A 14,927-nucleotide genomic window follows, 5' to 3' on the forward strand; every position below is an offset into this window, starting at 1 on the left:
GATGGGAATGCATTTTAGAAATTAAGTAAACCTAGACTTTAGTACTGTAAGTTATGGTGGAGAGGTCATTTTGCCTTTAAGAGGAGCTATGAAAATCTACAGCAAAGTGGACTTCAGCAACACATTTCTTTCTCTGTGACAGGCACTCCTTCCTATTCTTTAGGTATGTTTAGGGTGTGTAGTTAGAGCTACAAATATATCCTGTAATAAGATTTGTATCTTTACATTCTGTGGCTTAAAATCACCAAACTATCAACTCTGTGTATGCCAAGTTCAATTTCTTACCACTTTGAAGTTGCTCTGGTTCCAAGTGAATTCAGAACAAGATGAGACAGAGACTGGCAGCGTGTGTGGCTGTGGATCAGAAAGGAGAATTTTTCAGAGGAATTGCGTGAGTCGCTGAGTATCATCTCTATCTGAGATAAAGCAATTGCATGTAACAAGCTTTGTAGCCATGTGGACTTACTATTTAAATTTGCTTTTACATAAATAGCTCAGGATCTAAACCATTTTTAACTGTTCTGTTTTTCAGATTTCTAAACTAAAATGGAAATAAGTTTGTTATATTTTTTGCCTTTTTCTCTTCCAATCCTTTTAATTTATTTTCTAATTGTATTGCTAGAGTTTTTTAGTGATAAAAAGCAGCCTCTAGGGACTAGAGTTACCAGATGTGCATTTATTTTGGTGCAGCTTGCTTTTGCAACTGGATAAATTCCCAAAGTGCTCTGGTTAGAAGTGCCAGATGTTTACTGTGTGTTCCTGTACTTCTGATAGTGGTCGTGAAAACACTGCAGAAACCTCACTGCCTAAAAGATAGGGGAACAGCAGATTTAGAAATGGCATAGAGATTAAATGTTTACACTTGAGCGCAAGCAACTGTACGGTGTAACTTTTAATTGCATTGTACGTCCGTGTCAGCACAGGTGGAATGAACTGCAGTAGCTTTCAGGTGTGTCTACACTTGAATAGAAATACTTGGTGTTAAACTGGGAGTCTTACACACACAGGTTAGGCTGTCTTTTCAAGATTCCTGATCTGGGCGTTTTGGGAATTCTGTGCAATGAGATACAAAGTGTCCTCTCAGTGTTCTTGCTCTAGGTGAAACAGAAAATGCTGTTGGAAATTTGATCACTCAGCCTTGGCAGTGTGACTTTGGTCGCTGGGGATGTGCTGCCTCAGATAAAAGAAGGATGAATTGGCATTGCATAAGTAACAGTGGTTGTAACAGCAGTGTAAGGTTGGGAGTGCATGTGCCGGGGTAACTGAGGCGTGTTCTTTGCCTTCATCTGCAAGGTTCTCGCTACTCTGCTGTAGGATTTCTGTTCTGGCAGTTGTGCCCCTCAAATGCCTGGCTGTTTGTGGATGGTTACTTACAGGTATGAAAAGCATATAAGTTCAGTATTTACCCTGCTGGGCTTTAGCCTCATTAACCATCTCTTTTGGTGTCTTGCGTGTTGCCTTGCTAGGAGGTTTGTTTTATAACTATAAATCACATGTGATTAACTGACTTCAATTGTAACACATATAATACTGAGCTCTTTACCAGCTATAGGGACCTATGAAAAGGGATGCTCATGGACCTCCCTCCAGACTTATTTTCTTCTCCCATCTCTTCTTTCATGCTCTTTCTGGTCTCTGCTGCTAACCTGTGAGAAGTAAAGGTGGAGAAGTGTTGCCGAATGTTCAGCTTAGGGCCTCTCTGAGGTTTTCAAGGTCAAGTTGTATTCTGAAAGATCCTGGGTGCCTTCACTGCACTCTGAAGCCTGGGAATAATTGTCAGTAAAAACTGAAGCTTGGACTTTTGGTCAAAGCAGTTGTCTTGTAAGAGCATGCTCAGGAGTACTGCAGTAGGCAGAGTGGGAAGTTGCTAATTTTCTATGCTCTGTAGACACAGAGTTTGATGTGGTAAATACACAGTTAATTGTGTTAATAATCTTCAGGGAGATTTGGGGAGCTTTAATAGTGTTAATAATCCTTGGGTATTTTGGGGAGCTACTCAGAAATATGACATTGGGCTCCTGTTTGGGAAATCATCCTTAAACAGACCTCTCTGGTCATTTACAGCAAGGCAAGAATGAGGTAACATTTGACAGTTTATTGTTAGGGAAATAATGGCTGCTAATACTGCTTTTTAAATATCACACTGATTACAAAACCATCTGTGTAGGAGTGATGTGTAACACTAGACCTTCAAAGAGCTGGTAAACAAGGAAGATTCAACGTAAACACTTAAATAGCAGCATCCAAAAGTATGTTAGAGTGTTTTACAACCTGAAAAAGCCCAGCTTTGAAGGGCAGAATTTTTGAAGATTTTAAAAAAAGAAAAAAGTTTTTTTGTAGATTTCATTTTTGTAAGTGGTATCAATTTGACATTGATTAAGTAAAGAAACTTATTTTTTGTCTCCAACTTACTGAAGCCTAATATTTCTGTATGCAATCTGAGAGAAATTAGATTTTGATAATTTTTCATTTAGCAAGTTGCTGTCAGTCAGGTTTGTGTTGTTCATGAAAGTGTTGATTCTTTAAATGGAGAATGTATTTGCAGACTATATCAGAGATTATATGTTCCCTTTAAGGGAAAGTCCAAAATTATAGTTGTGCAATTTGGGCAGCGGGATGGGGGAACTGGGGATATGGATGATGTGGGAGTTTTTGTTACATTGATTTTGTTTCTCAAATGATGAGCGTATGAGTTGTGCTAATGATTCCTCCTTAATCATTTAAGTGTGTTATCAGATAACAGCATCATAGGTTTCCATATATATTTATCTAATGAGATTTAATTATAAATAAAAGCTATTGGAGAACTTACTTGAAATATTTTTCTATAGGAAATCTCCTTTCAGCTTTGTTCATTGCTTTTTCCTTGTTCAGTTATCATCCACTATGGGATAGCCAAACAAAAATAAACCAACCTAGATCTTTCAGATTGATTTTAAAATGAGTAGATTTGGTTGCGGTCAGATGTTTAGGGAAGAAACAGTGAGAGGGAATTCTTATCATTCTGATTTCGTGGAAAAATATAATGAAAATCTTTTTCTATGAAACTTTTTATGTTAAATCTATTTCTGATTTTCCAGAGACAAAAGCACCAATCAGGAAGTATCTGATTACATAAGTCACTCTTGGCCTTGCTTTCTGGTGTTAATGTTCTGCAGTACTTTTCATCACTGAAGAAGTAGCAAACCACTTCATATGGTAGAGAAACACTATAAAAATGAATGTGTCAGCATGCTCAGAATGCATAAATTCATTCGTAGGCTTTCCTGTATGTCTTTATGCATAATTTCACAAGGGTTCTGGGGTTCCTTACACTTGATTCTTTGGAGAAGAAAAGAAAAAAAAATATAATGCCATCATTTTGACCTGTGCAGTTGTATGTGGAACAACTGATATTTGCAGGGTCCTGGCTAACACGAATCTCATAATCCATTCTTATCACGTTAAGGTCTAATAGTCTGCCTTCAGAAGTAGAAAAGGGAAATAGAAATGGTTGCTAGAAAGAGACAACAAAATATACAGTGGAAATAAATTTAAACCTATGGTCACTTGATCAAAAGCAAGCTAACACAGCCTTTTAGTTATGGGAAAACTTAATTTCCTGTGGGAAGGGAGAAAACAATTTAGTTCATGGTAGCACTTTTTCTTTTCAGCTAGAAATGTTGAGGTTTTTTTAGAAAATTCTTTACCAGTTGCGGTGACAAGGCGAATTCAGGAATCTTTTTGTTTCCTGAAACAAAGTGGACTTGTTCGGAGTCTTGGGAACCTGAGAGTAATTTGAGTGGATCATGTGCTGCAATTCTTGTTTTATTTGTTTGTTTTGACTTTGAATTTGCTTTAACTTTAAATATGCTTTTAAGACAGGAGGGCCAGGGACTTACAGGACAGACAGTTTTTATCTGTGAGTACAGGAAGAAGTAGGATGTAAATAAACATTAGTGACATACCAGTCTGCTGCTTCCTTTTCCGCTAACTTCTGTATTTAAGCTAGAACAGTTTCTTAGGAAATATCCCCAATATGTCCATTTTGTATTTCAGCATTTATAGCCTGAAATCTGTCAGAAATTCACCAGCTAATCACATTCTGAGCTCTTTCTGTTGTAATTTTTCTTTAAGACTAATGAAATTATTATAATTTTTAGGAATGATTTATGAAATTAGTTGCTACCCTTGCTGATTTAACATGAGCATGTAACAATTTTATTGTCATTGTTAATTTTTTCCTCTCGACATTCCATTTCCACTGTAACTTGTATAACTGCAAAATAAACAAAGTGGGTTTAATTCTACAGGTCCAGATCAAACTACCACATTGCTTTTAGAATTTCAAGTTTTTCCACCTAAAATCTTAGAAGGTAGCAAGAAACAGCTGTGCTTAGAACAGTTGCATTTATTTAGGCTAGAGATTTTTTTTTGTTTCTTTTTGTTCAGGAGAGAGCATACACCCAGTAGATAGAAAGTTAATGGATGGAGCTTGGAGAAGTTAGTGTTATGCTAGAACATCATCCAAGTTACAGAACTGGAGACAAAGGGGTTGGGAGGAAAAAAGATTATTTGTTAAAATTAAAAGTCCTTGTGTAGCTGTGCAGCCCTAAGGATCATAGGCTGCAATTGCCTTGAATTAAAATCTGTGCTTATTAACACAAAACTAAATGTGCTATTTTAAAAAGGAGGCTGTGCTTAAAGTCCATATTGGGAATTAAAAAATATTTCTCTTCAAGAACCACAGTTTTCTAGTTTGGGTCTCTTGGGATCTTGGTGTGTCAAGACCCCATGTTCTGCTGAGCCTCAAGATCCATTTGGTGCCTTGCAAGCCCTGAAAAGGGCTGAAATAAATGCATGTTTTCACCATGAGACATCAGAAATTTTAACATTTCAGCTGCACAGCACTTTGTTCTTCAGTTTGAGCTACCTGCTTTCAGAGTTCTTCTGCATCAGGGTTGGGAGTAGACCATGCACTGGTCTTGGAGGGGGCCACCTGTGGCAGGGTGTTGCAGGCCCTGCCTGCCAGACACAGACTGGCATTTGCATCCTTTTTTTTCTTTCTTTTTTCCTTACTTCTGTGTTATCATTGCAGCTTATAATGAAACCCAAACCCCAGTCTGGCACTTCTAAAATAAGAGTTGAAAATTTGTGATGAAAATACTATCTACCTACTCCAAGGAATATTCTGAACATTAGGGTTTAAAAGCAGGTTTAAAAAGCTTTGAATAGTTTAAATTCAACTGTGGAATAAAGAAAACCCAAACCCATTATGATACAGTACAGACCCATTGCTCTGAGTACCTCTTAATAGTTTGATTTTTAAGCATGTGCAGAAATATAATAAAAGTTAACTTATATGGTTATTAGTTTAATAAAATCAAACACCACTACATGTAATGGTGGATTTAAGAGAGAAGATATCAAATTTATTTGCAGCCTGTCAGAATGTGTCTTATACTGTGTGTAGGTTTGTTTTAAAGACTCAGAGCATTTAAACATTTTAGACATGTGAGGACAGAAACCTGTTTTCAGCTCTTGGAATTGATTTTTGCTAGCTAGAAAAAGGTCTGCCTGTCTTTTATGAAACACAGTGTTGGTAATGCCACAGAGGAGGTTTTTGTGTTTTATAACTGCTAATCTCTGCCAAAACAGCAGCTCTTCTGTGAGTATCAGTAACTTGAAAGAAAAGACATGTTGAGAACACTGAATGTGGTACTTCTTGGTGTAAAGCTCCTGTTACACCATGCTCCCTACAGCCTTACAAAGAGGATCACACAGGCTCTGTTGTGTCTCCTAACCTTTTTGGAAATAATTTTGTTTGTGCAAGACAGAGGTCTGGTAGAGGCGACTTTTAGCTTGAGATTTTTTTTTTTATTGTTCTTTCTAAGTCTTTAGCTGGAACCACTTCGTGCTCTGTCATTTCTGTCCATTATTTCACTTGTTTAGAGCGGCTATGTCTGCACTGCTTGGGTTTCAGTGCTTTATCCACGTGTTCTCATGGCAGAAGCAAAAAAATCACCTTTATTCTGCAAAAGGAATTCTGCAGGCTGTGCCCCAAACCGCAAGGAAGTAACTTCCCACGTAATTAGCTAGTACAAAGTTGAAGGAAAGGCTAGCCCCAGAGGAACAAGCAGTAGCAGCTACCCATGTTTGTTAGAGCAGTCATCTCATTCCTCCTTCCCCTCCTGCTTGCCCTCCTCTCCCTGGACATGGCATAGCTGTGTGAGCAGCTGGGTGTGTGCAGGACTTGCCCTTGTTATGCGTTTGGCTTTTTGCTCTCCTGCTGAGCTACTGCACTAGTCACCAGTGGGTGAGAAGTTCTTGTGGCAGCCAGGGTAGGTGAGACCACAGCGAAAACAGTCTGGAGACTGAGACTATCTCTTCCGAAGAGCTTCCTAGGAAAAAAAATCCATGCAGGGAAAAAAGTCACCTCTGCTGCTGTTTTGTGGTTCTCCTGTCCTGAGCAGGTGACAGTTGGGCCTTAGGATTTTGGAGGATCCTTTATATCTATCTATTCACACTAGCACAAATGACTAATGCTGTTCATTTGCACACTGTTGTTATTTAAATGTCGAAGATATTCTAGGGCAAGCAGTCATGCTATGACTCAGTGTAGGTAAGCACTGGGAGACATTAAAGGAGTTGGGAGTTTGTAGCTAACTCCCAAGTAAGGCACTGCAAGGCTTTGATAGCTGTAGGGTGTGTTACTGGTCTGTGCTTCAGCACTTTTTACAGCAACTACAGCCCTGGGGAGGTGTGCGGGAAAAGGCTCAGGAACCATGCTGCTGGGAGGAGGCTCTTGTGGAGCTGGGAGAACTGTAAGACTTCAACAGCTTGTATTACTGATGAGAGAGGAGTATTAACCCACTGGAAAGTAAAGTGAGAGCTGGAAGCTCCTTCTGCTGGTTCCCTGAGACACTGAGCCCTAACTTCTAAGTTTCGGCAACTGCGCCAAGAGCACCAACGGAGATGAGTGCTGCAGTGAGATAAAGCCCTCTGCTATCTGGCTGCTTTCACCAGATCCCAGGCTTGGTATGCAAAAGTGGTAAAAGCTTCTGGGAGCAGAGTGTGGGAGGCTGGGGCCGGGATCCCTCTCTGTGTTGGAGGAGATGCTTTTGTTGTGAGCTCCATGCCAGTAAAGAGGACCGCTGGCCTTTCCCACAGACCAGGATATGGGAGCTGCTTGCACTGATGTGGAAAGGAGGGCTGTTCATGCATGCCTTTGGCCATATAGGCGGAGGCTGATGTTTGGGTTCTACATATAGAAACGTCTGGTTTCTAGAAATAATTATCATGTTGTAGGTACATTGCCTGTGACACTATATTTTAGGGTGTGTAAGGTGCAGGTCTGTATAAACTGGTATGCTACAAGTTAAAAATAATAAATCTAATGCATCTTTGTACTGCCTGCTTTGATCTCCTTGTGCTCTGCTAAGCCCTTCTTCTCCCAAGCAAAGGGGGCCAGACTCTTTGATAATGTACATCCTGTCTTCTTCCCCATTGCATGTGTGTACAGAAGCTAGATATTTTTCTTTAGAAGTGACAAATTTGGGTCATAAGTTCAGCAGTTAAAATGATGATTTTACCACATCCTGCTTGCACAGGAAGCTTATTTTTTTAAAAAGCTGATAAGTTGAGTCCTCTATATTTTGTCAAAACAAAAAGCAAAGCAAGCAATTTAAAGCTGCAGAGATGTTTGCATTCTCACATGATCAGTTTGCTGCTTTGTCTCACAGTGCATATGTTTAACATAAAGTGAAAGCCTTGCGGTCTGCTCCTGTACTACCTGCGCTAACCAGCCTCCTGTGATCACTGGGCTGGGATGATAATCTGAAAAAATATTTTCCCCATTATGTTAAGAGAAAGTTGTGGGGGTTTTTTTCCTGGTTAGCTGGGTTGAATTTAGTTGGGGGAGAAAAGTGCATACAGTACCATTTGATGCAATCATAGAATCATAGAATGGTTTGGATTGGAAGGGACCTTAAGATGATCTAATTCCAACGCTCCAGGCATGGGCAGGGATGTCACTCACTAGATCAGGTTGCTCAGGGCCCCATCCAGCTGTTTCTTACTTTAAAGCATCCAAGCATATTACAAATTGTGTCAGATATTCACATAGTAACTGCAAGGCTTTCACTTGTGCAGTGGTACTTGGAAAGGAGACAATCAATTTGATGAGATGTGGATGCTCAATAGCAAGGAGTGGGAGATGAAAAGAAATGAGGGACCTTGCTGACAATGTAACAGGAGACCTAAAAGGTGCTGTCCAAGTCATGAGCAGAGTGCAAAGCATTTAGAAAATGCTATTTTGTTTAAATGCAAAGTACTACAAAATAATGTTAGTGCTAGATTTTACATGCTCAGACTCAAGTAGCCATTTTTACAGAATTGAATTTTGTGCAGCATAGTCCGTCATTGCATTTCTTGTTATTAATACATATCAGCTACAGCATTTTACTTTTCACATACTGTAATCTCACCAGTCAACAATGCTGATTTTGTCTTTGTTCTCTTGTAGGAATGTTTACCCTTGCAGAAGTTGCATCGCTCAATGACATCCAGCCAACTTACCGTATCTTGAAACCATGGTGGGATGTATTTATGGATTATCTTGCTGTTGTTATGTTAATGGTTGCCATTTTTGCTGGAACCATGCAGCTGACAAAAGACCAGGTGGTCTGCTTGCCAGTTTTGCAGTCTACTGTAAATTCAAAAGTGCAGCCTGATACATCAGGAAAGGCTGACTTTACCACTGTTGAAACAACCACTGGTCAAGGAGAAGAAGCATCAATGAGAACTGTTTCCTTTGAAAGTACTACTGTAAGACCTGACATTTTTCTGAGCGGAGCTACCTCTTCTCAGTATCAATCCACTGAATCAGGTCAGGAGCTGAAGAAGGAGCAGAAAGATTCCTCAGGCCGTAAAACAAATTTGGATTTTCAGCAGTACATATTTATTAACCAGATGTGCTATCATTTGGCCCTTCCGTGGTACTCAAAGTATTTTCCGTATCTTGTTCTCATCCATACTATCATTTTAATAGTCAGTAGCAATTTTTGGTTCAAGTATCCTAAGACTTGCTCAAAAATTGAGCATTTTGTGTCCATATTGGGGAAGTGTTTTGAGTCCCCTTGGACTACAAAAGCATTGTCCGAAACGGCATGTGAGGACTCCGAGGAGAACAAACAGAGGTTAACTGGTGCCCAGTCCCTGCCCAAGTATGTTTCCACTAGCAGTGATGAAGGAAGCCCAAGTGCTAGCACTCCCATGATAACCAAATCTGGCTTCAAATTTTCAGCTGACAAGCCGATGATTGAGATTCCCAGCGTCACGATTTTAGATAAGAAAGATGGAGAACAAGCCAAAGCACTGTTTGAGAAAGTCCGTAAGTTCCGGGCTCACGTGGAAGACAGTGATCTGATTTATAAGCTCTATGTTGGCCAGACTGTCATCAAGACTGTCAAGTTCATATTTATACTCTGCTATACTGCAAACTTTGTCAACACCATTAGTTTTGAACACATTTGCAACCCAAAAGTGGAACATCTGATTGGCTACACGCAGTTTGAATGTACACACAATATGGCTTACATGTTGAAGAAGCTGCTTATCAGCTATATTTCCCTCATTTGTGTGTATGGTTTTATCTGCCTCTACACGCTTTTCTGGCTGGTCCGAATACCTTTAAAAGAATATTCTTTTGAAAAGGTCAGAGAAGAGAGTAGCTTCAGTGATATCCCTGATGTCAAAAATGATTTTGCATTTCTCTTGCATATGGTAGATCAGTATGACCAGCTGTATTCTAAGCGATTTGGTGTCTTTTTGTCAGAGGTGAGTGAGAACAAACTACGTGGCATTAGTTTAAACCATGAGTGGACTTATGAAAAGCTTCGGCAACATGTTTCCCGCAATGCCCAGGACAAGCAGGAGCTGCACCTCTTCATGCTGTCGGGGGTCCCGGATGCAGTGTTTGATCTGACAGATCTGGATGTGTTGAAACTGGAGCTGATTCCTGAAGCAAAAATTACAGCCAAAATTTCCCAGATGACAAATCTTCAGGAGCTTCATCTGTACCACTGCCCTGCGAAGGTCGAGCAGACGGCCTTCAGCTTCCTCCGGGACCACTTGAGATGCCTTCATGTGAAATTCACAGATGTTGCAGAAATTCCTGCGTGGGTGTATTTGCTCAAAACCCTCCGTGAATTGTACTTGATAGGCAACTTGAACTCTGAAAACAATAAAATGATAGGGCTTGAATCTCTTAGAGAGTTGAGACACCTTAAAATTCTTCACGTGAAGAGCAATTTGACCAAAATTCCCCCCAATATCACCGATGTAGCACCACATCTGACAAAACTAGTCATTCATAATGATGGCACTAAGCTTGTGGTACTCAATAGCCTTAAGAAAATGACTAATGTTGCGGAGTTGGAACTGCAGAACTGTGAATTGGAGAGAATTCCCCATGCCATCTTCAGTCTTTCTAACTTACAGGAACTGGATTTAAAGTCAAATAGCATACGCACAATTGAAGAAATCATCAGTTTCCAGCATTTAAAAAGACTGACTTGTTTAAAGCTGTGGCACAATAAAATAGTTAGCATTCCTTCCTCCATTACCCACATAAAGAATTTGGAGTCTCTTTATCTCTCGAATAACAAACTCGAAACCTTACCTGCCGCAGTGTTCAGTTTACAGAAACTTAGGTGTCTAGATGTAAGCTTCAATTCAATTGCGGTGATTCCAGTGGAAATAGGTTTGCTTCAAAATCTTCAGCATTTTCACATCACAGGAAACAAAGTCGACGTTTTGCCAAAACAGTTGTTTAAATGTGTTAAATTGAGGACTTTGAGTCTGGGACAAAACTGTATTACCTCAATCCCAGATAAAGTAAGTCAGCTGTTGCAGCTGACTTACCTGGAACTGAAGGGAAACTGCTTGGACCGTCTGCCAGTTACGCTGGGGCAGTGTCAGCTTCTCAGGAAAAGTGGGCTCGTAGTGGAAGATCACCTCTTTGATGCTTTGCCCTCAGAAGTTAAAGAGGTGTTGAATCAAGACACAAGCATTCCCTTTGCTAATGGGATTTAGGCGAAGGTGAAATGCTCTGATAGCTGACTTCCAAATGGCAGATGCTAAAAAGTACAGCAATTGTGAGATGTGTTTTAGAAAGCAGAATTCGTTGGAAGGCAGGACTGCTAGCAGGATTAGAAGAAGTGTAACTGAGTGTTCAATGTTTGCAGTGTTTCAAAAGATCATTTCCAAAATTTTTGAGAGGATAAAGAACCTTAATAATCTCAATTCTTTTTTCCTTAAATTGTTTGTAACTTGGATGCTGCCGCTTTTGAATGTTTACAAATTTGCTTGCCTGCTTAAAGTTAATGATTAAATTGATGACCTTTTCTTACTATGCAAGTTATTCCTTAAGGTCTGGTTTTATTTTAGTGCATTATGGGGAGGAAAACCAAGGCTAAATGTTGTATATGGTATGCGTCTAACAGCACTTGAAGCACACACTGAATTGTGTTGTTAGTGTTTAGCCATCCTTGGCAAATGAAAACAGTTTGGCTGTGATTTGAACTGCACCAGAACCACCATTTCCCTGCATTAAGGTATGTGGTTTCATAGAATCATAGAATTGCTTAGGTTGGCGAAGACTTTTAAGTTCATCAGGTTCAACCATTAACCTAACACTGCCAAATCCACCACTAAACCATGTCCCCTTAAAACCCACGTCTATGCTTTTTTTGAATGCTTCTGGAGCTGGTGATTCCACCACTTCTCTGGGCAGCCTGTTCCAATGCTTGACCACTCTTTCAGTGAAGAAATTTTTCCTAATAATCTAAACCTTCCGTGGCACAACTTGAGCCTGTGTCCTCTTGGCCTGTTGCTTCTGGGCAAAAAGGTTGACCCCCACCTCGCTCCAACCTCCTTTCAGGTAGTCGTAGGGAGCAATAAAATCCCTTCCAAGCCTCATTTTCTTCAGACTAAATACCCCAGCTCCCTCGGCTGCTCCTCATAAGACCTGTGCTCCAGAGCCTTCACCAGCTCCATGGCCCTTCTCTGGACATGCTCCAATACCTCAGTGGTTTGTATCATTCTTCATCCTCAAGGCCTCATGTTGTTGGGTGAGATTCCTTCTGTGGTCTGGTGTGCTGCTCCTTTACTCCAGCAAAGACTGGTCACCTTCCTGCAACCGGTCTCCCCCTCAGATTCCATAACTCCTCTGTCCTATGCAGCAGTGGGTGGTAAAAGGGAGAATACAGCCATTTGGCATTCAAGTTGTGGATAGTTTTGAGGGTTGAACTGTTCTGCAAGGTGACTTGGAAAGTCATTAAACACCAAGTGACTTTGGTGCTCATATTTTGCTCTTCTGAGTTTTCATCTGGGAAACTCAAGGCGTTTTATGAGTTGGTGATTGGGTTTTTTTCATAGCCCTTGATTAGGACCTGGGGGGTCTGTTTCATTTATTGGACTAATGACAGACATAAGATTTTTGATTGACTCAAACATGGTTAAGTTTTATCACCTGTTGTGGTGTCTTCCACACCTGGACTTTACCATAAGACTACCCTTCTCCCACCCCAGCCCAACTAATTTGATGTCTTTGAACACTTACACACTGTTAGCAAACCCTAACTGTGTGCCAGATAAGTCATCAAATAAAGAAAAAAACAGACAGCAGTGAGTGTGGGATTTTTGTTGTTGGTTTTTTTTTTCTGTTGTTTTTTTTTAATGTTGTTTTTTTAACTTGAGTTTGCATTGCCAGAACCATTAGAGAAATATAATCCATTAAATCTGCAAAATCATCAGTTGTAAATCTCGGTCATTTACATTCCATGTGTGCAGAAAAGAAGTACTATGCTGGGAGATGATTGCATGATTACTCATGGTTTAAACACAATTCCCTATTGTAGTGTGGTCAGGACTGAACTAGTCTGTAGTTTAAGGGACTGTTCTTCTCACAGAAATCCTCATGCACAGTGATTTCTACTGTAACTTCACCAGAGCTGCCCTGACTCACACCACTATTAATGAGGGGATAGTTTAGGCCTAGAGGCATTGAGCAGGCAGGAACATTTCAAATACTGCTCTTAGGAGTCTTGCACATTTTATTGTTAATAATTTACTGTTAGTCATGCTGGGAGGACTGTTCTCAGCTGTAGGTAGCAGTCTCTGAATACATACCTGCACCGTATGTTTATGTATATCAGAAGACCAGTTTATGAATAGTGGTTTTCCTACTTCTCATGGGGATACGGTCTGTTTTCCACTTGCCAGCAGGTAGTAAACTTGGGATGTTGACAGTTTTATGCCACCAAGTCACAGGTTAGGCAGAATACTTGCAGTTACTGATCTGTCCTCCACTGAGAAACTTAGTGCTAATCCTCAGATATTTTTTTTAAGTAGAAGTTAAGGCTGCAGTGGGTTATTTTTTTTTTTAAGAAACTCTTTAATTTGTTTATTTTTTGCACATAGATCACTTTAAAATTGCTGGACTATTGACTCTTTAGAAAAACTGTGGAATATACTATTGGTGTATGCTTTGTATTTGTTGTTGAGTGTTTCAGCTTCCAAGAAATTGTGTGTAGGAGGGAGGAAGAGTTGGAGGATGGCAAAATAAATAAAATATTTAGAAAAATAGTTCTATTTTTCATCCGTTTTTCCTTTTCTTAAATAGAAGAGTCACGCAGAATGTGGCTGTGTATTGATCTAGCTTTTAAAAGCTTTTTTTGGTGTTTCTGATTCTCCTACTGACCCTATTGATGTTCAAAAAATAAACCTGTGTCTTTCATATGAGTATGGTATACTCAAAAAATAAACCTGTGTCCACTTATGAATATGTTATACATAATTTAGACCATTGTTTTGACTAGTTATTAGCCAACTGTACTTCTTTAGACAAGTTCCTCCAAAATAAGTGTATGTTAAAGTTAATTTCAGGCTTCTAATGCTTGCTCAGCGTAAACTCCATTATTGTTTTTAGGAAATCTTTCTCAGAGTGGGGAGGAACTGCCCATAATCCCTATGTCACCTCCCCCCAGTCCTTCCTCCTCTCTGTGACTGTTTATAATGTTCCTATTTCCTGCGTGTCAACTGACACAGTCTTGCTTTTACAGTCTTGGAAGTTCATCTCTTTTCCATGTAAGGCATGTAAAATATATTTTGCATTTCTATTTGATTTAATAAATAAGATGTTTATATCTTCCTCTAATCTATTTTTTTAATGGGTGAGAAGTGTGTTTGCATAGTAAAAGCTCTGTACCTTATGCTGAATTTGTTCTGTGGTGCCTGTAATCTAAGAAGCAAAAGGCATGAGTTACTGCTCCTAGTAAATCCTGCAGGTATGGTTTCTAACTAGGATACAGTACTTCAGCATAATTTTTCTCTTTTTTTTCCATATGTACAATTTACATGACCTACCACTGTTTTAATTTGGCTAATGGAGTTTTCAGAACGTGTGTATGGCCCCGGAAGAAAGACTTCCGTGTTTGTTCAAACAAGAGGAAGTAAGAAATTGCCCATTCTGTTTGCTCCTGCCACTGTAACTCCTTTCTGTGAAGATCCTTTAGTTTTCCAATAAATTGACCTTTTGGAAGCTGCTTCCAATGATGCAACAGAGCTGTGGCTGTCCTGAGCAGGTATCAAGCCTCTTGGTATAAGGCAGGATGCTGACACTTATGAAAGGCTTTCTGCTGCTAAATAAATGGCTTTGCAGTCCTGAGCTGCCCCCTCTGGTAGCAAAGCAGGATGCCCAGACACCGCCAGTCATGTCTGAGAATGGGGCATCTGCTTTGTGGACTGTATTTTTAATAAAAATCTTACAGAAATAGCTGTTCTGTATATTGTATTTCCATGGATGTGCACAGAAATTGGTGGTGTATGGTTATGTGAAGGCAATGGGCTAGACTGTGATTCCTTCACTTGAAGTCAAGTTAAACAAA

General features: G+C 39.8%; 1 protein-coding gene across 9 annotated transcripts in view; it reads left to right on the forward strand.

Moving 5' to 3' along the window:
• The window catches only part of LRRC8D (leucine rich repeat containing 8 VRAC subunit D), a 64,348-nt gene extending 50,151 nt beyond the window's left edge, over positions 1–14,197 (forward strand). For all 9 annotated transcript variants that reach the window (XM_027694215.1, XM_027694214.1, XM_027694213.1 and 6 more), the window contains one exon: positions 8,504–14,197. In XM_027694215.1, the coding sequence (XP_027550016.1) occupies positions 8,506–11,073 (2,568 nt within the window). In that variant the 5' untranslated portion in view covers positions 8,504–8,505 and the 3' untranslated portion in view covers positions 11,074–14,197. The remainder of the gene's footprint in view (positions 1–8,503) is intronic.
• The last annotated feature ends 730 nt before the right edge of the window (positions 14,198–14,927 follow it).

Source organism: Neopelma chrysocephalum, unplaced genomic scaffold (assembly GCF_003984885.1).
Source record: "Neopelma chrysocephalum unplaced genomic scaffold, ASM398488v2 Primary Assembly neopelma1_97, whole genome shotgun sequence".
NCBI lineage: Eukaryota > Metazoa > Chordata > Aves > Passeriformes > Pipridae > Neopelma > Neopelma chrysocephalum.